At 33.8% G+C, this 27,828-nt stretch overlaps 2 protein-coding genes across 2 annotated transcripts in view; one reads left to right on the plus strand and one right to left on the minus strand.

The window, feature by feature from the left end:
* The window catches only part of lsm7 (LSM7 homolog, U6 small nuclear RNA and mRNA degradation associated), a 233,169-nt gene extending 210,683 nt beyond the window's left edge, over positions 1 to 22,486 (minus strand). Inside the window, exon 1 of the mRNA XM_077716911.1 lies at positions 22,481 to 22,486. Within this exon, the coding sequence (XP_077573037.1) occupies positions 22,481 to 22,486 (6 nt within the window). The remainder of the gene's footprint in view (positions 1 to 22,480) is intronic.
* On the plus strand, positions 89 to 27,267 carry impact (impact RWD domain protein). The gene is made up of 11 exons (XM_077716914.1): positions 89 to 259; positions 1,178 to 1,306; positions 1,401 to 1,453; positions 1,576 to 1,638; positions 1,738 to 1,823; positions 4,882 to 5,007; positions 5,801 to 5,895; positions 8,693 to 8,766; positions 9,070 to 9,160; positions 18,736 to 18,870; positions 27,104 to 27,267. The coding sequence occupies exons 1-11, from the start codon at positions 209 to 211 to the stop codon at positions 27,161 to 27,163; spliced, it is 963 nt and encodes a 320-aa protein (XP_077573040.1). The 5' UTR covers positions 89 to 208; the 3' UTR covers positions 27,164 to 27,267.
* The last annotated feature ends 561 nt before the right edge of the window (positions 27,268 to 27,828 follow it).

Here is a 27,828-nt window from a genome sequence, read left to right on the forward strand (position 1 = left end):
TTATTTTTACTCTTCTGTAAACTCAGTGATGATATTTGCTATTTTATTTTGCAACAACAAAGCGGAAACAAGAAGCAATATACGGTGATTAACAGCTGTTTCTTCCAGGAAGTGCAAGCAAGGGTCGTTGTTTTCACGTGCATCCAAAAGCAATCTGTATTAATTCACATTATAACAATAGTTTCCAAACTGAATCAGCGATGTTTTGATGGCTGAAACGATAAATACAGAAAATGAAGGAGACGATCTGCAATCACAAGTAAGTAGAAGGTTTCACTCACCTGGTGAAGTTTCTTTTATTTACCTGTTTATGTTACGCTTTAAAAAGCGTTGAAATGTTTTATGCCGCTTGCAATGTAGGCATATGTTATGATGGTATGGAAATTGTGTCCGATCCGTTTTAAATTTGGATTTGCAAACATCTTTGGCACTTTGGAATCACCCAAACTAAAAAAAACGATGAATCAATAAACAATATTGTGCAGAAACCACAGAGTTGATTGCATTACAGTATTCCCTCGAATTTCGCGGGTAATGCATATCAGACATGGTCGCGATAATCGAAAAACTGCGAAGTAGGATCATCACCTTTATCAAAAAAATAACCAAAACTGATTGCTTATAGCACATGTGTCAAAGTCGTGGCCCGGGAGCCAAATCTGGCCCGCCGCATCATTCTATGTGGCCCGGGAAAGTAATTCATGAGTGCTGACTTTCTGTTTTAGGATAAAATTCAAATGAAGAGTATAGATGTATATTAAATTTCCTGATTTTCCTCCTTTTAAATCAGTAATTGTCATTTTTTAATCCATTTTTTTCTGTGTTTTTAGTTCAAAACTAATTTAGTAAAATCTAAAAATATATTTTAAAAAAGCTCAAATAAACATTGTTTTAGATCTATAAAAAATGAATATTCAGGGCTTTTAATCCATTTATAAAAAATAATAAAACTAAATATTATATCTAAAATGGTCCGGCCCACCTGAAATCAAGTTAACGTTAAAACGCCCCGCGAGCCAACCCGAGTCTGACACCCTTGGCTTATATTCCCCCAGAGTTATCCCCCACATACCAACAATCCTAATTCAAATCACTTGTCATTTATGACACTTGACATCTTTGTCTCCCAGAAGTAAACATTATGATACAATTGATATGTCTTGGTCATTTAATTCAGATGGAAGAGGTGGAGGCTCTGTCATCCATCTACGGTGACGAATGGTGTGTCATCGACGAGGCGTCCAGAATATTTTGCATCAAAATATCAAACGACGCTCAGGACGCTAAACTGACAGCATGTTTGCAGGTGCACTGAAACCCCCAAAAAAACAAAACAAATAGGCCTTTTTTTTCCCCTTTTGCAATCTGGTTAATGACTCCCCTCCTCTTCTCCTCTCCAGATAATTCTCCCGCCTGATTATCCTAGCGCAGCCCCGCCAATCTACCAGATCAAGTCAGTCCATTTGCTTTTCAAATTGAATTCTACGCCGATCTGACTAATTTATTGGACAACAAGCCACTCGTTGGGCCTCCCCACTCGATAACCCCGTGTTTGTTCTGGGTTCTTTTTTCTAGCGCGGCGTGGCTACGGGGCTCCGAGAGGGTTCGATTGGCCGACAGCCTGGAAGATCTCTACTTGTGAGTGCCTGGCTTCTCATCTCTGGCTACAGAAAGCCCGCTGTGATTGTCTGGTGACCCTCGGCGTTGCGATAAGTCACCCCGCTGAATGATTCGCAGGGGGCACGCGGGGGAGAGCATCCTCTACTTGTGGGTGGAAAAGATCAGGGAGTTCCTACTGGAGAAAGCTCAAGATACAGAAGCAGGTGAGGAGGCCAAGCTTTAAGGTGGGGAAGGAAATGGTTGAAAAGGGTATGTATGAATAATTAAATTGATAATTCACAGTGTAAAATATAAGTTAATATACGCTTGTTGGGGGGGGGCATTTTAGGGTGAGGGGAGAATTATATGTATAGGAGGAAAATGCTGAAGTGAAGGTTTCTGAGGTGGGGGTTTATTTGTTGGTTGTGGTTTTAGAAGAAAAAAAATGTTGCTGTTTGGATATGCAAAAATTGGTTTGGTTTTATAGAGCTTTTTAAAAGTTTAAAGATATTTTGAAATTAAATTAATAATAATAATAGTAAATATGATGATAATGATAATAATATTGATAATGATATTGATGATAATAATGTTAATAATAATGATGATGTTGATAATGACGATAATGATAATAATGATGATAATGATAAATATAATGATGATTATAATATTTCTGATAATAATAATAATGATAATGATGATGATAATAATGCTAATGATAATAATTACAATAATAATAGTGTTAATAATAACAGTGATAATAATAATAACAATAATCACAATAATAACAATAATCACAATAATCACAATAATAACAATAAGAATAATAACTAAGAATAATAACAATAAGAATAATAACAATAAGAATAATAACAATAAGAATAATAACAATAATCACAATAATCACAATAATAACAATTAGAATAATAACAATAATCACAACAATAACATTAAGAATAATAACAATAATCACAACAATAACATTAAGAATAATAACAATTATCACAATAAAACAATAATAATAAAATTATTATTGGTGAAAATTCAAGATCCTAAACAGTTAAGGCACCTTAGCATCAAAATGAATAGAACGTATTATTTTTGTTTGAACAATTAATGCATTCTCCTATGTATTTAGCAACTGATATTTACAATGTGGCAAAAGCTTATCAAAAAATGTGTGTTATTTTTCTTTAACTGCTTTTATTCATCCTAACCAAAGAACCCTTAAACACAAAAGGGTGCAAATGCGGCTGTGAACGTTTCTGAGGTAGCAGCATTTACTAGAAAATACTAACATTTGCTTTCCTGAAATGTAGAAGTACTTTGTGGATTCACTACTGTGCCTTGGCACTTGAACACACATATTTCCAATATCTTCACACCAAGTATTATCAACGGGATACGTAATTTGCACACTCACAATCCAAACCCTTCAAGCTGCCACGCAACACAATCTTCTTCTTCTTTCAACCTTCATTCTAGTGACTCATTTTTTTTTACATAACCGATCCCGCCGACCCAAATGTTTTGTAGCGTGTGTTTGAATAACTTTTTATCGCTTTACTTCATTTAAAATAGTGTTTTTTTCCGCCTTTTTGTTACCAAAAAAGACTTTATCTGAGGGCAAGGTTAGGTTCTTAACTCGTTTAGTAGCCGAGACAGATTGAAATGCGATGGCCCTTTTTTTAGCCCAAGACTGATTTTGAGTGACAGCATGGCGTTAAGATGAATATCTATCTAATGCCTGCTGTTTCCTTGACAGCAGCATCTTTTGAGGTAGACCAGAAACCCAAATGCAATATTTTTTTTGTACTGGCGTCACTATGAATTCATTCCCTTGACGGACAGGATGCGTTATCTGCGGGACCCTTCTCAACGGAGTCCATTATCCCAACAGGCTTTGCTTTTCAGCAACATCCTCAAAAGGTCAAAGTAAACTATTAATGGGCTGACGCCATTGTTGTGCAGCAGGGAACATCCTCTTCTTGGGATTCATGTGGTATAACATGTCTACATTGAGATTTTTGATGCCTTTTAGGGTCAATACATGGGAGGAATGGTCAAGATAGGGCAGGTTTTTGTTTGGAAGGGGGCGGGGCTTGGGGATTTGGGGTTTTTTTTGGTTTGAAAAGAAGTGTGAGGGGATTTTAGTGAATTTATGTCAGCTACTGAGCCGTCGGATAAATGCGGCTCGTGTAATTATGGATTAAAACAAATATCTATCGGGGTTGGCACACTTTGTGTATGTTTTAGTACACTCATTTTTTTTAGCTGGGAGCTATTAAGAGTTATTAAGTCTAATATTTGTGTGTTGGCGAATATAATCGGCGATTAAAATGAGTGTTTTGATAGTTGATGAATCAAATTGGTGACTTGGAATTTTTAATGTCGTCTTATTATTGCCAATTTTCTTGTATTATAGAGTTTTAACTGTTTTAGTTTCTTATAGATTTAAAACAATGTTTATTTTAGCATTTTTAATGTATTTTTAATATTTTACCAAATTATTTTTAAACTAAAAACTGAAAAAATGGATTAAAAAATTACAAATATTGATTTAAAAGGGGGAAAATTAAGAAATGTCATATATCTATACTATTCATTTAAATTTGATCGTAAAACAGGAAGTCAGCACTCATGATTTTTACATACTGTATGTAAAAAGAAGATAAAACATGCACAAATACAGTAAAACTTTTTGGAAAAAACGTTTTTGGCCCATAGTTTGATATTTTGCACCGTTCTGAATTTGAATTTGACCTCCCTATTTTAATGAGACTGATCAAGAAGTTTGTGTGACCGGTTGCCAGGTAGCAAAAAGAAGAAAACTACAAAGTTTTCATTCATACCTGTCAAAAGTTCGATCGTTAATTCGTTTTGTTTTGATTCCTCGGTTACTAAAATCCAATTAGTTGCATAGCGTCCACGTTTCCATCAAAAGGCAAAATTGGTAGCCCCGCCTCCCCCGGTGATTACCACACACGCACACTCCCACTCAAGCAACAGTTAATTGGCTCCGTCTCTGCGTGGAAAGATACGCCGTCCGTCTTTTGTGCCAGTTGAATGCCTTTGCTGTTAAAACAATTAAACCCACTGCAATGAGCAACGCATTTGCCCGCCCGGGGTGAAGTCCGCTCTCTTGCCCACAGTGCGCACACACGGCATCCCCAAACACAAGAGCGCATACACACGCAAATACAACCCTTAACAAAAACACAGCGAGGTTCACTCAGAAACGGCAATGTTTTGAACACATTTCTTTTTGTTTCCTAACTATAGTGACACAGTCAAAAAAGGTAACCCTCACTGCGGAGGAGGATGACGAGGATGAAGAAGATATGCCAGACTTGGGGGGTCTCACCCTAAGCGTGGAGGATGCGCAACATTTCCTACAACATGAAAACGGTAAAGAAAAATAACACTGTCATGGAGGTAAATAGGCTTAAACACATAATTATGAGAGAGATGTACATAGGGATAGGACAATTATACTCGGCAATGGTAGTCAACGAATTATGAAATTATAAAACGGGAAGAAAACAAATTCTAGTGTTATTGGGGGACATCACAAGTGTGTTTCGTAGTGTTTATTTATTTTATTAAATTTGATTTTATGATAAATCATTGAATGCATTCGTGAAAATACTTATTTTTAAAAATGCAACAATGAATAACGTCTTTTCTGGACTATAGGTCGCACCTTTTTTTATAGATTAGCTGGAACTGCAACAAGTACTTAAGTGCAATTTTCATATATTTTTTTTAATTTAAATGTTTTTACGTCTGACCAGTGACATTCTCTTGTTTTTTGTGTTTTTTTTTTGGGTAGTGTAGTTTTCTGAAACATGTATGTTAAGAGATATCAAGGTGGACATTACGTTTTGGGTCATGTAAGCCACAAGAAATATTAATATTGTGGCATACGTGACCAAAAATGTCATGTATATATGGATACCAGGTCTTAATGGAGTTCACAAAATTTTTTTTTTTATTTCCAAAATAGGGTCTTGGCCTTTATATGGTTAACATACCCACACACACACCCACACACATACTTGATCAAAACTTCACATTCTTTTAAACAACTTCTGACAAAAATATCCATGTAAAAAACATTTCAATACATTCACACTCACACAAATCCAATTCTAACGGAACTATGAAGCACTCACTGTATATGTAATGTGTGTGTCCTCAGACGAAGAGGTGCCCCCGATCAAACACGGCAGCTGCATCACAGACCGCCGCAGCACTTTCCAGCCTCACCTTGCCCCCGTGGTGACCCCAAGACAGGTAGCAACTTATTTAATAATAATAATAATAATCGGACATAGACTTTGTCATCATCATTGGCTGGACAAAAGCCTAATTGTCATCATACCCAGAAACTGCGTATGACGAAATTGGTAGTGCTTCTTCATAAGGTGCGCTTTCCAGGCAAAAGACCCAAATACCGTATTTTCACGACTATAAGGCGCACTTAAAAGTCTTAAATTTTCTCCAAAATAGACAGTGCGCCTTATAATCCAGTGCGCCTTATATATGAAAAAAACAGAAAACCAGAAACGAAAAACCACCACTGTCGGATATTAAAAAACACAAACGCCTGAACCGAAACAATATTGTTAAATATGCAGATGCCATCTTGGTTTACAAAATCTTCCATCATATAGCTCCTCCCCCACTGCAAGATTTTATACAAAAAAAAAACCATCAACAATGGCTGGCTCTAGAGGTGACTGTAAAGTAGTGAGTGCTTCATACCTGGAAGTCAATAGCAATTACTGTATTTCCACGACTATAAGGCGCACTTAAAAGTCTTAAATTTCTCCAAAATAGACAGAAAAAAACTGTCCTTAAGCCTATTTGTCCGTACTTTGTGAGACCTATAGCGTCTGCCAGAGGGCAGCAACTGGAACAAATTCTGACCAGGGGTGGTATGGGTCCCTGATGATGTTCTTGGGTAACGAAGGCTGCCAATGTTTTCTATCAACTGTAAACATAAAAGCACTCTAATGAGACTTCCCGACGAATACACGACGGAACAAGCGCTGCGGAAATTCACGGTAGAATTACGACCCTTTGGGAGTAAACATTGTTTGTCTTACATTGGGGAAATTAATTAAGAGTACAATTGACACGGTAGAAATGAGAAATATTTTTTTTTATGCATTTTACGAAAATGATAAGCAGATTAAGTTCCATAAAACCTCAATTGAATAGCACCTGAAAATCGGTAAACGGTATCACACCCGATATATTTTAAGCTCCTGGCGAATAGCAAAGAGATCATGGCAAATTTATTCATCGGAGGCATTTGAGAAGAGTTGACATTTAATCAACGTAAGACAAATTGCCGTCTCAAACATGAATAAGGGTTTCAAATTAGGGTTTTCAACACAGGGTTCGGGTTTCAAATGAGGTGAGTGCTTGACCCTTGTTGCCATTCCTATTCATACGCCAAAAAAAAATGGATGAAGATAAATATAATGCAGTCTTTCTTCCCCCCTTGCAGAGTTCCTGTCTGTTAAAAGAAGAAAAAAAATTAGTCTGCAGTTACTTTCCGTGGCAGGCGGCGGGCGGGCTTAACATTGTGTGACATTTACATCTCGTCTCGTTGCAATACTCTGGAATTGTTCAATTTGGCTTCTGATGTTAGTGAAGAGAAAAAAAATGGCAGGAAAATCATTTGTTCCGCCGTCTCTCCTTTTGGTGACTGTTCTTACACCGTTTCAGTATCCTCAGTGATCCTATTAACAAAATGCATAGACGGCGTACATGCGTTCACAGTAAGGTAAATAGACTTTGGAAGGATTTTTTTTCTTCATTTTTTTTTTTATAGGAAAGGTTTTGCAATATACCGTATTTTCAGGACTATAAGGCGCACCGCATTATAAGGCGCACCCTCAATGAATGACATTTTTCCATAGATAAGGCGCACTGTCTATTTTGGAGAAAATGTAAGACTTTAAAGTGCGCCTTATAGTCGTGAAAATACGGTAATTGGGATTCACATTAAAATCTTGTTTAGGATTTCAATCAGGTCTGGATTACAACTCATTGTTTTCAAACAGGATTAATGCTTTCAAGGGAGCATTCAAACATTTTAACTTACGAATTGCTCATCCTTACAAGGGTCGCGGGGGGTGCTGGAGCCTATCTCAGTGTTTAATCCATAAATCATGGAGTCACATTATCCAACCCCCTTTTTACATTTTTTTTGTTCCCTCATAATGATGAAATATATATTTTGAAAAAAAATGCTAAGTTTTTAACTAGTTTAGGTGCGTACATACTTATTTTGCTACTACCATGCAAATGTGATTAAAACATTGTATATACAAGGTTAAGGTGTTACATTTGCTATATTTTAAATTGAATACTATACAATTGTATAACTATAATTTGAATGTGATTTTTGTTATATTTTTTGGGGTCATGTGTTAAACTTGATGTCTAGTTTTTCCTAATTGTTCTGCATTTTCAGAAGAAAAAAGGATATTGAATATGTCTCTTAGTAGTACTTGCTAATGCTTCATAGTTTTAATTCTATGCTGGGAAGGTTATATTTATTTATTTACTTAATATAATTAGGATTTTTGCTACGTCATTTCACATTTATATGCAAGTTTTAATGGTAACAGGCAGGATATGATGACCAACCAATCATATTTGGGGGCAATTTAGAGTGTCCAATAGGCCTGTCATGCTTCTTTTTGCGATTTGGGAGTATAGTGGAGTACCTTGAGAAAACCCACGCAAGCCCAATGAAGAGCATACAAACTCCACACAGAAAATTCCAGACCTGAGATCACATATTCTCAAAATTAGTAGCCCGACGCGTTTAAAACCAGGCCAATGTTTTCCTCATTATATACAATTTTTTCCTTAAAACTTAACTCAGGTTTTCATCATTTTTTTTATCAATCGCATTTTTTTCAACATGACGCATACCCACGCAACAACAACAAAAAAAAACACAACACAGCTGTTATACAATTTTCACCACAGCTCTCATTTTCTATTTTGCCTGGGAAACATATGTTATTTTTTTTCCGATATCTTCTTAATTGTCGATGCTTGTTTGTAGGTCAAAGCCACACTGGAACGCCTGTACGACAACAAAAAGATCGCCAGCGCTACTCACAACATCTACGCCTACAGGTCAGTGACACGCACCAGCCAGCTTTTCCTCTCGTCGACCAAAATGTCACCTGACTGCAATTAAAGGTCAACAAAGAAGTGTCTTGAAACGTGGCGGTGTTTTGCGAATACGGCATTCGTAGACGCACGTGTTGGCCTGTTTGCCTTTTTGGTCCATTTTTTTTCTCTTACTTTTTTAGCACGCTCTAATGAGGTGCAGCTGCTGGCATCCAGGGAGGAGTCACTGACATTTAAAGCAAAGTTACAAGTCTGCCCGATTTTTTTTTCATGCCTGGTGTGTGTATGTGTGTGTATGTGTGTTAGGATCTACTGCGAGGACAAGCATAGCTTCCTACAGGACTGCGAGGATGATGGGGAGACGGCTGCAGGTGGCAGGTTGCTCCATTTGCTGCAGGTGAGCGCTCCATTAGTCACGCATTCTAGCTAAGACAGGTGAGCGGGTTGAAAAAAACAAAAAGCGACCTATCATTTAGCGGAAGGACTTTACATTTTTCTACTTCACACTTGTAGTTGCATTGCCAATTTACTCGTTCAGTGACTTTGACGTCTAGGAGTATTTACTGTATTTTTTTTGCATATAAGACGGATTTGTAGCTGAAAAAAATATGGCTGAAATGAGGGTATAGGTTATATGTGCATATATTAGATCAGAAGTAAATAAACTAACAAAATAGTTAAAATGGACAAGGATATTTTCTTAAGGATTCAAAAACTACTGTATTTTCTTGCATATAGGCCGTATTTGTAGCTGAAAAAATTATGGCTGAAACGAGGGTACGGCTTATATGTGCATAAATTAGATCAGTAGAAAAAAACCAACAAAATAATTCAAATGGACAAGGTTATTTTCATAAGAATTCAAAAACTACTGTATTTACTCGCATATAAGCCGCATAAATTGGACATAAAATGCCTGAATTGAGGATAAGGCTTATATGTGCATAAATTATATTGGAAGAAAATAAACCAACAAAATAGTTAAAATGGATAAGGGTATTTTCATAAGAATTCAAAAACTACTGTATTTACTCGCATATAAGCCGCATAAGTTGGACAAAAAATGCCTGAATTGAGGATACGGCTTATATGTGCAAAAATTAGATCAGAAGAAAGCAAATCAACAAAATAACTAGAATGGACAAGGATATTTTCATAAGTATTCAAAAACTACTGTATTTACTCACATATAAGCCGCATAAATCGGACAAAAAAATGCCTGAAACAAGGATAAGGCTTATATGTGCATAAATTAGATCAGAAGAAAACAAACCAACAAAATAGTTAAAATGGACAAGGATATTTTCATAAGAATTCAAAAACTACTGGATTTTATTATATTATATATGATTATATTATTATATTTTCATATAATCTGCCTAAGTTGGACAAAAAATGCCTGAATCCAACTCTATTTGGTCTAAAAAAAGTTCCTTGACAGCATAAATTCACAGATTATGGAAAAAGTTATTTTTTAAAATGCCTTCTGTTCCAATCAAAATCAGTCTTTTTTGGAGACATTTAACTGTCAATAGCTGCAAATGAATTTATGCACATTTACTTTTATATGTTTGAATATGTTTATATATATTTTACGGGATGATAAGGCAAGTCAAATTTAAAGAAATATATGTGAAATATGAAGCCCAAAATGCAACAAGTGCGATTTAGAGCTCATAAAATATACATCTATATTTAAAAGAAAAAATGTCATGGAGACATTATGATACCCTTTCCTTAATCCAGTTTAAACTTTGCCATTATAACATGTTGAAAGCAAGGAATTCATTGCTTCAGGGATAAACCTGTGTTCAAAGTCAAACATTTTATATTCTCTCTTTAAAAAGGATCGTTTTATTCTTCTTCTTTTTTTTTCCTGGACTCGGCGAGGTTAGTCACGGGCCGTTTGACCTATTGCCCCCTTTCTATTCCAAACGACCATTGCTCGGGGACTTCGAATAGACTCCCAGGCAAAGTTTTGCGGGGGAAGCTGATATAACACCGAAAAGTTCCACCAGAAGAAAATGTTTTACGCCTAATTGTGTCTCTTCCAAGTGCTCTTCTCATTCGTTTTGCACAGTCTGCCGAGCCTTTTAAAGCGTGATTGTTAATGAGCAAAAAGATATATGCAGCTTTCTCCAGTCATCCTTTACTCGTGTTTTGTGCTAATACGCTTGGTTTTTTAAATGGAAGTGTCTTGCTTTGCAAACGGATCTTCTTTGAGTCACGTATTAGTAATGCATTAGATGTATATGTGTATGTATATTTGCTGTCTAGGTATTCAAGGACAGCCAAAATCCAAATTAACATAGCAGGATGTAGTATTCGATAGTACAGTGTTCCCTCGCTACTTAGCGCTTCAGCTATCGCGGACTCGGAGCTTTGCAGATTTTTTTCAGGAAAAAAAATATTAAAAAATTTAAAGAGATTAAATTAAAATTATAAATTGCATCGTTTTACAAGAGGTGGAAACAAAATATTCAATAAGAATTAGTAATTGCTTCAACAAAAAGGCCTACAAAAATGGTCAATAACATGGTGAGAGTTCAGGAATCGCATTGATGACGTCATGGCTGTTTACAGGCCCAAAAAAACAATGTTCACATCTCCCAATAACGATGTTTCTTACGTGTAAAAACACTGCAGAAGATCCTCCATACGGACTACTGTGATGTTTTTGCTTAGTGGTGCTTTTGTGCACGTGTTACACGTTTCTTTAAGCATTTTTGAAGAGGCACGCCTACTTCGCGGAAATGCACTTATTGCGGGGGGTCCCGGTCCCCATTAACCGCGATAAGTGAGGGAACACTGTACAGCTTAATTTGAGATCAAGCGGGTCGGACCAGTAAACTTATTGCAAAATTACATAGAACTAACAATAAGGCCACTTTTTTTCCTTTGTATTAGTCACTAATACTAATAATTAGTGCAAAGAATGAGTAAATTATCAAAATGGTTATTAAAGGAATTTTCATTTTACATTATGAACAATATATTACGAACAAGAGAATAACATAAGAACATAAATAAATGTCAATTCATGTTGTCTGCACGTACTAAAACACTCCCCCCCCTAGCGGATAATACAAGAACTATAAATTTTAAAGAAAATTCATATTTTTTTTATACAATGCAGCTTTCTTCCCCGGGCCGTACCAAACCAGCAGACGGGCCGGATCCGGCCCGCGTTCCGTATGTTTGACACCCCTGGTCTAGATATTCAGGGACAGCCAAAATCTAAATTAACATAGCAGGATGTTGTATTCGATAGTATTGGTTGGTTGTAGTGACATTACAGGTTGGCTTGTTATGATAATTACCATAACGACTTATCGGCTAATATATTAATTAGATCAGATTAGGTTCTCATGGCTCAGTAAATTTCATGCATCGTCAATATTATGGGTATTATTGTATGTTTTCGCTTCGTTTCAAGGACTATAGGTACTCTAGAATTTCCGATATTACCTTGAATATTTAATCAAATGGCTAATGAAGGTTTTTTTAATGTTATTAAAACCTTATTTTGAAACACATCAGATTTTATTGGTGAATAGAAAATAATTTAGTAACAAATTACTCTGAGCTCGTTTCGAATTGACGTTTCCATCAACTCGGCAACTAATGAGTGAACTGATAAACAAGGCTATGAGATTAGTGTACTTAAAATTTTAGATAGTTTTTCCAGCTGCTGTTTGAAAACATGACTAGATTCTGAAATGCAATGTCAATATCACTTAAATTTCACTTAAAAACATTTTTGGGTTATAATTATAATCACTTGCCCAGTACAGCAACACCCAAGATTGGTAAAGATTGTTGGAAAATATATTTCTATGTATTTTTTGGATTTTATAACTTTATTAATCCCATATTCGGGAAATTTCGTTGTCACAGTAGTAAGAGGGCGAGAATACAGACACAGCAAAAGATATTTTAGACATAAATAGATAGTTAATAAGTAAGTTAATAGATAAATACATGAATAAATATATAAATAACCTTGCATGTTGCTGAAATATATATATATATATATATATATATATATATATATATATATATATATATATATATATATATATATATATATATATATATATATACATACAGATATATATATACATTTACATACAGATATATATATATACATTTACATACAGATATATATATACATTTACATACAGATATATACATTTACATACACATACATATATATAAACATTTTCATACACATAGATGTACATGCCTGCATACGGTAGGTCCTAAATATATCCCTAATATTCTTAATTTTAATCAGAATCTATAAGTGCTGGCAAAAAAAGACATAATTGCATGAATTAACATAAGTTTTGTGTTTTTGCTGCTTTTCTGTCTTTTCTTAAATTACATTTTGGTATTTAGTTTTTTAACTAGGTCTACAATGTGTTCTTCTGTGTCTTATGTCCATCTTGCTACTGCAACCAAGAAATTTCCCAAATACGGGATGTAATAAAGTTCCAACCTAACCACAAAAAAGGCCTCAAAATCCCAAATTCTTTCATATACACTAAAAAAAACACAGAATTTGATGATTAAACTCTCAAAAATGTCAATCAGGAACATTGATTTGATGTTTCAGTAAATTTAGGGAAGGACAAAACATCATCCTTCACACAAAATTCTATCAAAAATGCATTTACATATCGTGTAACATGGCAATCTGTCCTGTGATGGAGTTGTTATTAATCTTCTCCGTTCTCATATCAAAGAGACGTTTGCAGTTGTCTGTTTTTGTTTTTGCGGCTGTTGTCAGATGGCTTTTGTGATTCACAATCCTACGCACATACAAGTTATTGTCACAGCCTCATGTGTGTATCATTACCACTGAAACCATTTCCAAGGACTAATTAGAAGTACTTTTAACATAAATAAAATAGCCTAACAATTTTAAACAAAACTTATTCCATTCAATCCGTTTTTTTTCACCGTCAGAAAGAATTTAAAACATCAAAAATAAAACTTCAAACTGTCGCACATAGTAAAGTATGACAAAAAAATGCATGTGATATTACATTGAATTTTCTTTTTGATAACAGAAAAGTCTTCATTTTCATGTATTATGAATGTCTATGAAATAAAATACAAAGCCGGTAAAGCTACGGTATTTTAAATTCTTTTTATATGGCTTTGATGAAAAAATAAGCTTTAATATTTGATTAGCGACCCCTACAGGAAATGATTAGTCTCCCCCTTTTATGCTTTTTTTTTTTTTATAAACGATATGAGCACCTGAGAGACTTGTGCAATGTTATCAAAGTAATAAAAAAATGCTTGCTTTATTTCCAATGTGTATTTCACATGCTGAGAATTTAGATTTAAAACCCAGCGTAGGAAAATGAGTCCAGTTTGACCCATTTTTTCCCCTCAAAAAACGAAGTTTGGGCATAATCAGAGAGAGAGAAAGTAGAGCTTTAAAATTGCATATCATCCATTCGACTATGGCGTTTCATCTCCGAGAAATTGAGATAGCAACCTTTCGTTGTCCTTAGCAACCAGCATGTTTGTGAGTCCCAAACTACCACCCACATTTGTCACAGAAATTCAGGACATACTTGACAATAATTTGTGTTTTTCAGCCATAAAATAACTTCGTTTCACGTCCAGTAGACCTAACATGAGTTTTTAGATGATAATGGAGTGATGGGTTCTTGTTAAAGTGGATTTAAAAATATATGATAAGCCTCATACAGATTTGTAACTATTGAAATTTTGCTTTGAGGAAAATGTAGGAGGTGGTTTGCCTCTGCATAGGTGAAACCGATGATTCAGTTATTCTTTATTTGTACTTAGATCATGTATAATTATTATGTAATGTTGGTTCGCGGGCTGCTTTAACGTCAACTTGATTTCATGTGGGCCATTTTAGATATAATATTTAGATTTTGTTTTTTATAAATGGATTAAACGAACTGGATTAAAAACCCTGAATATTCAGTTTTTTATAGATCTAAATCAATGTTTATTTTAGCTTTTTTTAAATATATTTTTAGATTTTACAAAATGATTTTTGAACCAAAAACACAGAAAAAATGATTTAAAAAAAATTATATATATTTTTTTTATTTTACAGAATTGATTTTTGAACTAAAAACAGAAAAAATGATTAAAAAATGACTATTGATTTAAAAGGGGGAAAATCAGCAAATTTAATATACATCTATACTCTTCATTTTAATTTGATCCTAAAACAGAAAGTCAAGCGTAATTTACAACAGGAATCCTTTAAAAATGACAAACTTGAGAAAAATGGATTAAAAAATTTACAATTATTGATTTAAAAGGGTGAAATTAAGGAATTTTAATATACATCTATACTCCTCATTTTAATTTGATCCTGAAACTGACTTTTGAACTAAAACCAGAAAAAAAATGATTAAAAAATAACAATTTTTGATTTAAAAGGGAGAAAATCAGCAAATGTAATCTACATCTATACTCTTCATTTTAATTTGATCCTAAAACAGAAAGTCAATGGTAATTTACAGCAGGAATCCTTCAAAAATAACAGACTTAAGGGACTTATATTTCAAATTGAGCAAATATTCTCGCCCCCATAACTGAAACAAACGTTATTTTTAAAACTCACATCTTAATTCCACCCAGGTTCTATACGGGTGAGTTAACCAACCACAAAAGCCTGCAGCAATTTTTAAACGACAAATATATCTTAAAACTTCTCGTGGAATTAAATTCTCATTCCTAGCAAGTCGCTTTGAATATAATTACTTGCATTTCTCCTTCTAATATTGCACTTGTTAAACTCCATTGCATCCTTATTACAGCCATTTTAATGAAGAAGTAAAACTTCTAGACATGAGAAGAAAACTCTTGGACAAAGTCCATTCTTATGACCAAGTGATACTTTATATCTTTCCATCTGTTCCTGACAGCCGAACGCACACATTCATCTTCTCCTCGTGACACTAGCGGCCCACAGAGCAATTTACATCAAGTACTTTGGCATTAATCTGTTCTGCTCTAATCTCATTGCTTTCTCCGCATCCCTTCCACTCCGTTTTCTTATACTTGATTGGTGCTTTTCTGCCAATGAGCACCCAAGTGCGCCAAGCATGAATAAAAGAAGACACTGATTAATAATTTGGGTTGCCAGATGCGCTCTCCTCCCCTGTTACTTGTTGGAAGATCCAAAGATCGGATGCTTTGAGGAAAGTTGAACAGTTTTTTAAAAAAAAAAAAAAGGGGGAGGTATATCGTGATTGCCTAGTTATTTGCCGGGACTTTGATGAGAGGATTAGTTTAATCCATATTCAGTGTGGCTTGTTGTAAAGCAGCATCTTTATCAGTGACGCTGATGTGATGCGTATTTTCTCGGCGTACAACATATGCTACTCTGAAGCAATGAATTCCACTTATAATGTCAGAATTTGATGCAAGAGAGGCGTTTTAGCTACTTTTATATTTGCCTGTTTTTCCTCCCTTTTGCGATACCTGTCAATTTATACGTTTTCCTGTATTTTAGACATTTTTGATTATTTCAAATTGTGTAAAACTTAAGTTATTTAAGTACGTTTTTTGTAAAACCGATTCCGTTTTGCCCATTTTTCATGCCTTTTCATGTTACAAATATAGTGTCAGCAAGCAATGTACCCAAACAGTCAAGGTGTCGGCGATAAACAGCAAAATTCCCAGTATCTTATACGTTTTTTATCATTTCAAATTGTGTATGCCCTAAAAACTACTTTTGTACAGGATTTTTTAAGTTCGTTTTTTGTAAAACTGAACTCGTTTTGCCCATTTTTCATGCCTTTTCATGTTATATATATAGTGTCAGCAAGATTCCCGGTATTTTATACGTTTTTGATCATTTCAAATTGTGTACGTCGTATAACAACTTTTGTACAGGATTTTTTTTTTGTAAAACCGATTTAGTTTTGCCCATTTCGGCTCTAATCCGGATCGTATCGGTCACTTGTAGCAGACGAAAATGTCATCACTGGTTGCAAATGTTGTCATGCTTTAAGCCTGATATGAACATTCCCTTTTCACTATATAAATATAGCGTGTCAGCAAGAAATGTACCCAGACAATCAAGCTATTAGCGACATACAGCAAAATCTACGGAATCTTGAATTCTGTGCATACACAAGGCGCAATGAGTGATTGGGCGCAACGCCATTTTGGGGAAAATTTAAGACTTTTACATGAGTATGTGCTGCATTGCATTTGTATGTTTTTTTTTCTTCGCATAATAAGGTGAATTGCAATCATTAATAAGGGGAGCAATTGGCTGAGATTGACAGGTATGCTTTTACTGTCTTGTGTGGGAAGCGAGGCACAATTAAATCATATTCATCTCTTAAATCCAAATCTTATCAAGCTTCTGAACACTTGACTATCCCCCACTCATGCTTAAAAAAAGGAGAAATTTACATTTTTTACTCAGTTTTCGGTTCGAGTGAAGGACACTCTTGGCAGCATTGCAGAATAAAGGTTCACTCAGGAAAATGATGTCTTTAATATCAAGTTGGCCTTTTGAGATTGCATCGGAAATTAATTTTTTTGACACAATTTCGCCATATCAGGACATCATATGATTGTTTTTTCATTTTGTATTTTTTTTCGATCATTTATGACGAGGACATGAGATTGTTTTTATGGCACATGTTGCCATTCTAATTGGTCGTCAATGATATTGACTTCTGTCCAATTAGTAGCCCTTTTGAAACCAATCACTTTTATCTCTAAGGCACTTGTGTCAAAGTGGCGGCCTGGGGGCCAAATCTGGCCTGTCGCATCATATTGTGTGGCCCGGGAAAGTCAATTATGAGTGCCAACTTTCTGTTTTAGGATAAAATTCAAATGAAGAGTATAAATGTATATTAAATTTTCTGTTTTTCCCCCTTTTTAATTCAATAATTGTAATTTTTTATCCATTTGTTCTGTTTTTAGTTCAAAAATCATTTTGTAAAATTAGGAATAAATTAAAATGAAGAGTATAGATGTAATAAATTTCCTGATTTTCCATCTTTCAAATCAATAATTGTAATTTTTGATCATTTTTTGTGTTTTTAGTTAAAAAAACATTGTGTAAAATCTAAAAATATATTTTTAAAAAGCTAAAATAAACATTGTTTTTGATCTATAAAAAACTGAATATTCAGGGCTTTTAATACAGATTTTTTAATCCATTTATAGAAATTAGTTGAGTGAATTATTTTATGTTACATGTTCACATCATTGAGTTTTACTGTAAACAGATTCAATGGAGAATAATGTGTCTCAATACAGAGCAGAATCCACTGTCATTTTCTTAGATCTGGCCGCTGGCGTGGTGGTTCAAACGTGCAAACAAGTACTTAGCGACACCTGCTACATTTTCTTCCCTTTGAAATCTCATTTTCATTCACTCGTCGTATTTTGCAGAAGGATAGTTTCTTTCCTGTTTTTTTTTTGTAGTTTAATGTTGGATTTATGTGTAGAACAATGCGATTTAACGCAAAATTCACATTTTATTCATCATGATTAACTTATTAACTTGAGCTCTTGTTGTTTATTCCCTTTTTTTAATATTACTTTTAGTTTAGTCTTTTGCTCAATGTCATCTTTCAGTTGAGAGCTGCTCAAAATTAATAAACATAAAAATATTTTAGCCTTCTAATTTGACTGTAAAAAAAATAAAGGTTTCCACAATTTTACGATCAATACATTATTTTAAAAATAATAGATTCATTTTTGCAAAAAAATGTATAACCATTTTGAAAAATGTCATGTAATGTGAACATCTGATAGGAAATAGTTAGCATTTTCCTAAATTAGCAAACATTACGTTTTAGTCATTTGAGACACGTTTTCAACACTAAGAAAGAAGAAAAATTGTCAACAAAATACACTCAAATGACACTCTTTCATACTATATTAATGTGACAATAAAAAGAAAAGCCTGATGTCATTTTAATCATCATTTTCTTGTAGATTCTAGATGTGCGCAATGTCCTAGTGGTGGTATCCCGATGGTATGGAGGGATTCTTCTTGGTCCTGACCGCTTCAAGCACATCAACAACTGTGCTCGAAATATTCTGGTGGAAGAAGGATACACCGCCTCATCGGTGAGTTTAAATTATCTTCATTTTTTTTTACTGGGTTTCTGCGAGGTTTTCCTGTAATACATTCAAGGCAGTTTAACATGGATGATCAATATACAACGTGCCACCCAGAAAACGAGTACCATATTTTCACGACTATAAGGCGCACCACATTATAAGGCGCACCCTCAATGAATGACATTTTTTTCCATATATAAGGCGCACTGTATTATAAGGCGCACTGTCTATTCTGGAGAAAAATTAAAGACTTAAGTGCGCCTTATAGTCGTGAAAATACGGTAATTGCTATTGACTTCCAGGTATGAAGCACTCACTACTTCACAGTCACCTCTAGAGCCAGCCATTGTTGATGTTTTGGATTTTTTTTTTGTATAAAATCTCTGTGGGGGAGGAGCTATATGATGGAAGATTTTGTCAACTAAGATGGCTGATCTGCATATTTAGCAGTATTGTTTCAGTTCAGGCGTTTGTGTTTTTTTTAATATCTGACAGTGGTGGTTTTTTGTTTTTGGTTTTCAGTTTTTTTCCATATATATAAGGCGCACTGGATTATAAGGCGCACTGGATTATAAAGCGCACTGGATTATAAGGCGCACTGTCTATTTTGGAGAAAATTTAAGACTTTTAAGTGCGCCTTATAGTCGTGAAACTACGGTATACATTTTTAAGTTGGGTGGCGGTGACCAATACTCGCCCAAGTGTTTTGCTTGGAGAGCAAGTACTAGCGACAAAAGCTAAAGTTCTTAAGACCGGACGGACTTCCGATTCTGACTGAGTTGAAAGCCCCTCAACTGTCGCCACTCCAGGAAGCGCTTGCTCATTTGGAGACCATTTTCAAGCGTCTGGTTTGAGAGATCAAACGCTTCTCCCCTCGGCGTCGACGGCCACAAAGTCAGCCGCCGGTCCGCTTTGAAGCCATCTTTGTTAGGCAAACTTATTTCATTGAAATTGCACTGGAGCTTTGAGGTGGAACATCACACCTAGATTAAAGGTAGACACAAAAAAATAAATAAAACTTCAAAAAGATGTCAGATCACTTTCAGGCGAGGAGGGAAAAAAAATACAGGTGCTTCATTTGCACACCTAAATTTGAAACAACATGGGAATGGCCTGAGGAAGAAGCTATTGGGAATACTTTAGTCGTCTCCCTTGATGAGTTGCAAACATGGCTTGTAATTATTGTTTTTACTTTTTTAATACAAAATTGTTCAGTACCCAAAAAAATATAATTGTGTATATACTATATAAGGACAGTAAGTTTTGCTTTCGGTTCTAAATAATTAAAAGGGTGAAAATAAATAAATATAATGGATTTAATTAATTGTTCTTTCAAAACAGCTTGTTTTTTAAAAATAAATATAATTCTAGATAAAATACATAATTTAATTTGTCTTTTAAATGTTTTTTTCATCAGTCTTTTAAAATATATTAATATAATTTCATGTATATATTATTATTTAATTTCTTTTGAAAAAAATCTAGTTTTTGTATTCATTTTTTTTTAAATCGGAAAGTGTTATCTTTGCAGTGTTATATATTGTTTCTTAAATAACAATAATGCATTTAAATTAATGACTTTTTCTTCAATATTGCCTTACTTTCCCCAGATAATAATATTCCCTATATATTATTTGCAAGTTCTTGGACTAACTCAATGGTCTGTTTAATTTTTTTCTTTTAAAATGGAAAAAAACCTTTCCAGAAAAATATTGCAATACTTTAACAGTATTACATAAGCAAGGTTGTTGTTATAGTTTTAATATTATGTCCCATATTTTGGGGGGGGGCGCAAAACAATATAATTAATAATATACAATATACATATGTATAATACAGTATATTAACATAATAATGTATATAATACTATATATTAACAATATATTGTATATAATACAATATAGTAAGAATATATTGTATATAATACAATATATTAAAAATATAATGTCTATAATACAATATATTAACAATACAATGTATATAATACAATATATTAACAATATAATGTATATAATACAATATATTAACAATATAAAGTATATAATACAATATATTGACAATATAATGTCTATAATACAATATATTGACAATATAATGTCTATAATACAATATATTAACAATATAATGTCTCTAAGACAATATATTAACAATATAATGTATATAATACAATATATTAACAATATAATGTATATAATACAATATATTAACAATACAAAGTATATAATACAATATATTAACAATACAATGTATATAATACAATTTATTAACAATATAATGTACATAATACAATATATTAACAAGATAATGTACATAATACAATATATTAACAATATAATGTATTTAATACAATATATTAACAATATAATGTATTTAATACAATATATTACCAATATAATGTATATAATACAATATATTAACAATATAATGTATATAAGACAATATATTAACAATATAATGTCTATAATACAATATATGAACAATATAATGTCTATAATACAATATATTAGCAATATAATGTCTATAATACGATATATTAGCAATATAATGTACATAATACAATATATTAACAATATAATGTATATAAGACAATATATTAACAATATAATGTATATAAGACAATATATTAACAATATAATGTATATAAGACAATATATTAACAATATAATGTATATAAGACAATATATTAACAATATAATGTCTATAATACAATGTATTAACAATATAATGTCTATAATACAATGTATTAACAATATAATGTATATAATACAATATATTAGCAATAGAATGTATATAATACAATATATTACCAATATAATGTATATAAGACAATATATTAACAATATAATGTCTATAATACAATATATTAGCAATATAATGTCTATAATACAATATATTAACAATATAATGTCTATAATACAATATATTAGCAATATAATGTCTATAATACAATATATTAGCAATATAATGTAAACAATACAATAAATTAACAATATAATGTACATAATACAATATATTAACAATATAATGTATATAAGACAATATATTAACAATATAATGTCTATAATACAATATATTACCAATATAATGTATGTAATACAATATATAAACAATATAATTAAAAAAAATACATCTTCTGCGTCTGAAAATTCAAGAAACATTCCAAATCAAACACATCCTACAATTCTGTCTTCAGGGAAAACTTAACGCTTCCCCCATTTTCTCCTATTTCGTAAATTTGAGGCATTTGCAAACCTCGCTTCCTTCCGTGACTTGAACGCAATAACAGGCCGAATCTGCACTTTTAATTACCTCTCCATTCTCCCTATAAACGTAGTGTCGTAACCCCCGCGTCTAAAGTAGCGGGGTGATAAATGGGTCACGCTCCAGGCAAAGAAAAAATTCCTCCAGCGCCGCCGACCTTACGCTGGGCAAACATCTACCTCGATTATTTACTCGCCAGCGGCCTGGAGGCTCCCTCGCGGAGGCGATCGATAAAATTAATCACGACACCGTTGTTATTAGAGTGTCAGAACAAGCCAGTGGCAACAATATCCGCCTCGTGGCCCGTTTAAGCGTTCTGATCAATGTGATTAATTATATTTACCTGACAATGACACGCCATGTTGGCCTTGAAAGGGAAAAAAAAATAAGGGAGTGACCAAGGGGCGCATTTATCTGAGTATCAACCAGCCTATTTAATTAAGGGGGAACTACACTAACATAGTAAAGTGACAAGCTTTTTATTGGGTTGATTGTGATTTACGAGCAATGTGAAGTACTATTGCGAGAGGCGACGTGACCATTAGCGTTGCTTCTGTTTGGCGCTTGCTCACCTATGTCGAAAGAAAAAAAATATTTTCTCGCATAAAGGCCGTATTTTCTTGCATGTAGGCCATTTTTTTCTCACATTTAAGCCATATTTTCTCGCATATAGGCTGATTTTCTTGCATGCAGGCCATTTTTTTCTCACATTTAAGCCGTATTCTCGCATATAGGTCATTTTTTCTTGCATATAACCCGTATTTTCTTGCATATAGGCCGTATTTTCTCATGTAGGCCATATTTTCTTGCATATAGGCCATTTTTTCTCGCATATAAGACATTTTTTCTCGCATATAGGCCATTTTTTCTCGTATATAGGCCATTTTTCTCGCATATAAGCCGTATTTTTTGCATAGAAGCCGTATTTTTTCGTATATAAGCCGCATTTTTCGCTTATAGGCCACATTTTCTCTAATAGGCAATATTTTCTTGCATTTAGGCCATTTTCTCTCGCATATGGGCCATTTTTTCCCGCATATAAGCCATTTTTCTCGCATATAGGCCATTTTTTTCTCGCATATAAGCCATATTTTCTCGCGTGTAGGCCGTATTTTCTCATTAGGGCTGTTTTCTCGGATTTAGGCCATATTTTCTCGCATATAAGCCGTATTTTCTCGCATGTAAGCCGTATTTTCTCATTAGGGCTGTTTTCTCGGATTTAGGCCATATTTTCTCGCATATAAGCCGTATTTCCTCGCATGTAAGCCGTATTTTCTCTAATAGGCCATTTCTTCTCGCATTAAGCCATATTTTCTCGCATGTAGGCCGTATTTTCTCATATAGGCCTTTTTTCTCACATATAAGCCATATTTTCTCGCATATAAGCCGTATTTTCTCGCATGTAAGCCGTATTTTCTCTAATAGGCCATTTTTTCTCGCATATAAGCCATATTTTCTCGCATGTAGGCCGTATTTTCTCATGTAGGCCGTATTTTCTCATGTAGGCCGTATTTTCTCATGTAGGCCGTATTTTCTCATGTAGGCCGTATTTTCTCATATAGGCCTGTTTTCTCGCATATAGGCCATATTTTCTCGCATATAGTAATACTGCAAGATTAGAGTCCTGATGGATGTGGGGAAAAAAAGTCATATTTTTAGCTAAAAAAATTGAGTGAATCAGGTTACGGCTTATATGCGCACAAATTAAACTTGACATATACAAAACAGCGTAATGCAGGACAGTGCAGCCGATTTGGTCATTTATTTCAAAATATAGACCAGATAAAATGCTAAACAAAATTTATTTTGACGTCCAAGAATGAAAAGGACTCCGCACTAAAGTAAAATATATATATATATATATATATATATACTTTTTATTAAAAAGCATATGGAAAAAACCTAAAAAGCTCACATTTTGGGGGAAATTCATTTCTCTAAATACCAAGAACTAACTTTATACTTTTAACATTATAGTTAAAACAATAAAATGAAGACTATTAGCCGTTATATAGCTAACCACATCTTACAAAACACAACTTAAACAGTTTCCCAAATGATCGATCTTAGTCCAAATCATACCCGAAAGCATTAAAGTTTTCATGTTCTCTGTATAACTTGTGAACAAATTGGCAAGGCGAGCCAAGCGATGTAGAAAAGTGCGATCCGTCCGGTTCCTTTCTTGAAATATTTCTAACACGGCGGAAAATGGTTTTAACACCTGCACTTGAAACAAAAGTAGAATCAAGGAGAATATTGAAGCAGCACTCCCAACCGTTTGAATGCTTGACCTGATTTCAGACAGCCGAACCTCACTGAGCTTCAAACCCAATTTCCGCCAAATCAGCAAGTCGAGAGTCTCATCACTTGACTTTTCTTGGGAATTTTTTTTTTGGGGGTGTACACTCACTGGCCATAACATTAGGAACACCCATGTTTACGCCACTTCAATCTTAATGTTTATTATTTGAATGCTTTGCACTATAAAAATCCAAATATTGATTGTAATGATAACTTTTTGCAAAACAGAAAAATGGAATTCTGCATTCATTCATTCATTTTCTGAGCAAGATTTGTGAGGGGGTGCTGGAGCATAGCCCCAGGGTGACACCCTGAATTGGTGCCCCAGCCAATCACAGGTCACGAGGAGAAAAACAACCATTCATGCTCACACTCATAGCTAATGTTATTTTGGAGTGTCCAATCAGCCTACCTTGTATGTTTTTGGGGAATGTGGGAGGTAATCGGAGTACCCGGAGAAAACCCACGCAACATGCAAACCAGTGGACTGACCTGGAGTTGAACCCAAGACTCCAAAGCTGTGAATCGATGTGTAAAACCAAGGGTGTCAGCCTCGGGGTGGCTTTAACGTCAACTTGATTTCATGTGGGCTGGACTATTATAGATATAATATTTTAGATTTTTTTTTATATAAATGGATTAAAATAACTACATTTAAAGCCCTGAATATTCAGTTTTTTTTAGATCTTAAATAATGTTTATTTTAGGGTTTTTTAATATATTTTTAGATTTTACAAAATGATTTTTGAACTAAAAACACGGAAAAAAATGATTAAAAATTACAATTATTGATTTTAAAAGGTAGAAAATCAGGAAATTTAATATACATCTATACTCTTCATTTTAATTTGATCCTAAAACAGAAAGTCGGCACTCATGATTTACTTTCCCGGGCCATACAAAATGATGCGACGGCCCAAATTTGGCCCCCGGGCCTCCACTTTGACACCTGTAGCCTATGATATTTTGACAGCCGCTTGCTTGGACACTCAAACCAACAGTCCGCTGCAAAAAATATCGTCTTCCGCAAAAAAATCAGCAACCGATAAAAACTATCCAATCTATTTTTTGCAAGGAATGAACAAACGAACTCATGTTCACGTGTTGCCTTATTGAAAAAGTTTTTAATAATTACTACCGTCGCTACGACTAAATTAAACAAACGAGAGGCTTTGTTAGAAAATAATCATTTTTGAACCAATCAGGGGTAAATTGGATAATTTTTTCAAGCACACCTGATAATCTCTTACGGTCCAATCACGGCATTGCGTGGTACTTCGTTCTTATCTGTCACTTTTGTTAAATGGCGAAAAGATAAAGACTCCCTCTTTTTTCGTCTTTTTTATTTATTTTTTACAAGACCTTTTTGTCAATCAATTCTGGGCGCATTGCTACAAGAAACGTATCGATTTGAATGGCTGTCAGATACAAGATGGAAGATACCGCCGCGGGCTAAGGTCAAATGAGATCGCATCTCGCCAGCTTTTGGGAGATTCTGTCGGATTATTTTTTTTTTCTTTTATTTCTTTCTTCTGTTTTTTTTCTGATGTCATCCATCCAGTTGAGGGTGAAAGTTCACATCGTGGTACACTCGGCGGGAGGCTTTCATACAAGTGTGCTCAAGTACTGTTTGATGCAATTATATTGAAAACCAAGCCACGCGTTGCCAATCAGTACGTCGTAATTACCATGTTTTAGTCAGAGTGCTACGGAATGGAGCAGGCAGTGAGAAAAGCCCAAGCAAGCGCCTGTCAAAATCTCTTAGGTGACGGGTGTCAAAGTGGCGGGACGGGGGCCAGATTTGGTCCGACGCATCATTTTGTGCGGCCCGGGACAGTTAATCATGAGTGCTGACTTTCTGTTTTAGGATCAAATTCAAATGAAGGGTATAGATGGATATTAAATTTCCTGATTTACCCCCTTTTAAATCATTAATTGTCATTTTTTAATCATTTTTTCCGCTTTTAGTTCAAAAATCTGTTTTAGGATCAAATTAAAATGCAGAGTATAGATGTATCTTAAATTTCCTGGTTTTTCCCCTTTTAAATCAATAATTGTCATTTTTTAATCATTTTTTCAGTTTTTAGTTCAAAAATCTGTTTTATGATCGAATTGAAATGAAGTGTATAGATGTATATTCAATTTCCTGATTTTACCCCTTTTAAATCAATGATTGTAAATTTTTAAATGATTTTTTTTCTGTTTTTAGTTCAAAAATCAGTTTTAGGATCAAATTAAAATGAAGAGTATAGATGTATCTTACATTTCCCGATTTTACCCATTTTAAATCAATAATTGTCATTTTTTTAATCATTTTTTTCTGTTTTTAGTTCAAAAATCTGTTTTAGGATCAAATTAAAATGAAGAGTATAGATATATCTTAAATTTCCTGATTTTTATCCCTTTTAAATCAATAATTGTAATTTTTTAAATCCGTTTTTCTGCGTTTTTAGTTCAAAAATCGTTTTGTTAAATCAAAAAATATATTTAAAAAAAATAAAATAAACATTGTTTTAGATCAGTAAAGAACTGAATGTTCATGGCCTTTAATCCAGTTCATTTAATCAATTTATATTAAATAAGATCTAAATATTATATCTAAAATGTTCTGGCCCACGTGAAAGCTGATTGAAGCACTAAGCGGTTGCTAAAACAATATTTTTGCTGTTTTTTACAGGAGGATACCGCCAAATCAGCTGGAAAGACAAAACGGCTAAAAGGGAAGAAGACGAAATAAATGGCAGGAAAAGAGGACTTTTAATCAGGTGCTTTTTACTTGTTTTTACCTTAAAGAATGTAAATTGTCTGCGGTTTTTAGGATTAAATATCTGCTGCATTTCAGTTTGGATTTTTCGATTGAAGCATGTTTGGGATTGAGGCCAAAAATGACGTTGTAATGGGCTATTTTATTTTGAAAATTGACGGTAGTTGTGGAATTAATGATTGCGGTTTTAGTCCGTCAAATTAGGTGTCATCTCATTTTAAATTGTTATGCTTTTAATGTCATTATAGAAGTATCATGAGATTTAGAATTGTCGGAAAAGTGCTCACAATTGCCAGGAATGGGCTTTTATTTTGAAAATTGACAATAGTTGAAGAATTAATGATTGTGGTTTTAGTCATTCAGATTAGGACGCGTCTTATTTTGAATTAATTGCTTTTATTGTCATTAAACAAGTATTATGAGATTTAAAATTGTCGGAAAAGTGCTTACAATCGCCAGAAATGGGCTATTTTATTTTGAAAATTGTTGTGGAATCATTGATTGTGGTTTCAGTCCGTCAAAATTAGGTGTCTCATTTTAAATTGTCATGCTTTCATTTTTCAAGTATCATGAGATTTAAAATTGTCGGAAAAGTGCTTACAATCGCCAGGAATGAGCTATTTTATTTTGAAAATTGA

This window comes from Stigmatopora nigra, chromosome 5, assembly GCF_051989575.1.
Source record: "Stigmatopora nigra isolate UIUO_SnigA chromosome 5, RoL_Snig_1.1, whole genome shotgun sequence".
In the NCBI taxonomy this organism is placed as follows: domain Eukaryota; kingdom Metazoa; phylum Chordata; class Actinopteri; order Syngnathiformes; family Syngnathidae; genus Stigmatopora; species Stigmatopora nigra.

Bases quoted from the DNA above. Each gene is read 5' to 3' on its own strand.
- impact (XM_077716914.1), top strand. From the start codon at position 209: ATGGCTGAAACGATAAATACAGAAAATGAAGGAGACGATCTGCAATCA. The intron at 1,824-4,881 runs GTGAGGAGGCCA...TCCTAACTATAG, and splicing joins AGCTCAAGATACAGAAGCAG to TGACACAGTCAAAAAAGGTA. The intron at 9,161-18,735 runs GTGAGCGCTCCA...ATTTTCTTGTAG, and splicing joins GGTTGCTCCATTTGCTGCAG to ATTCTAGATGTGCGCAATGT.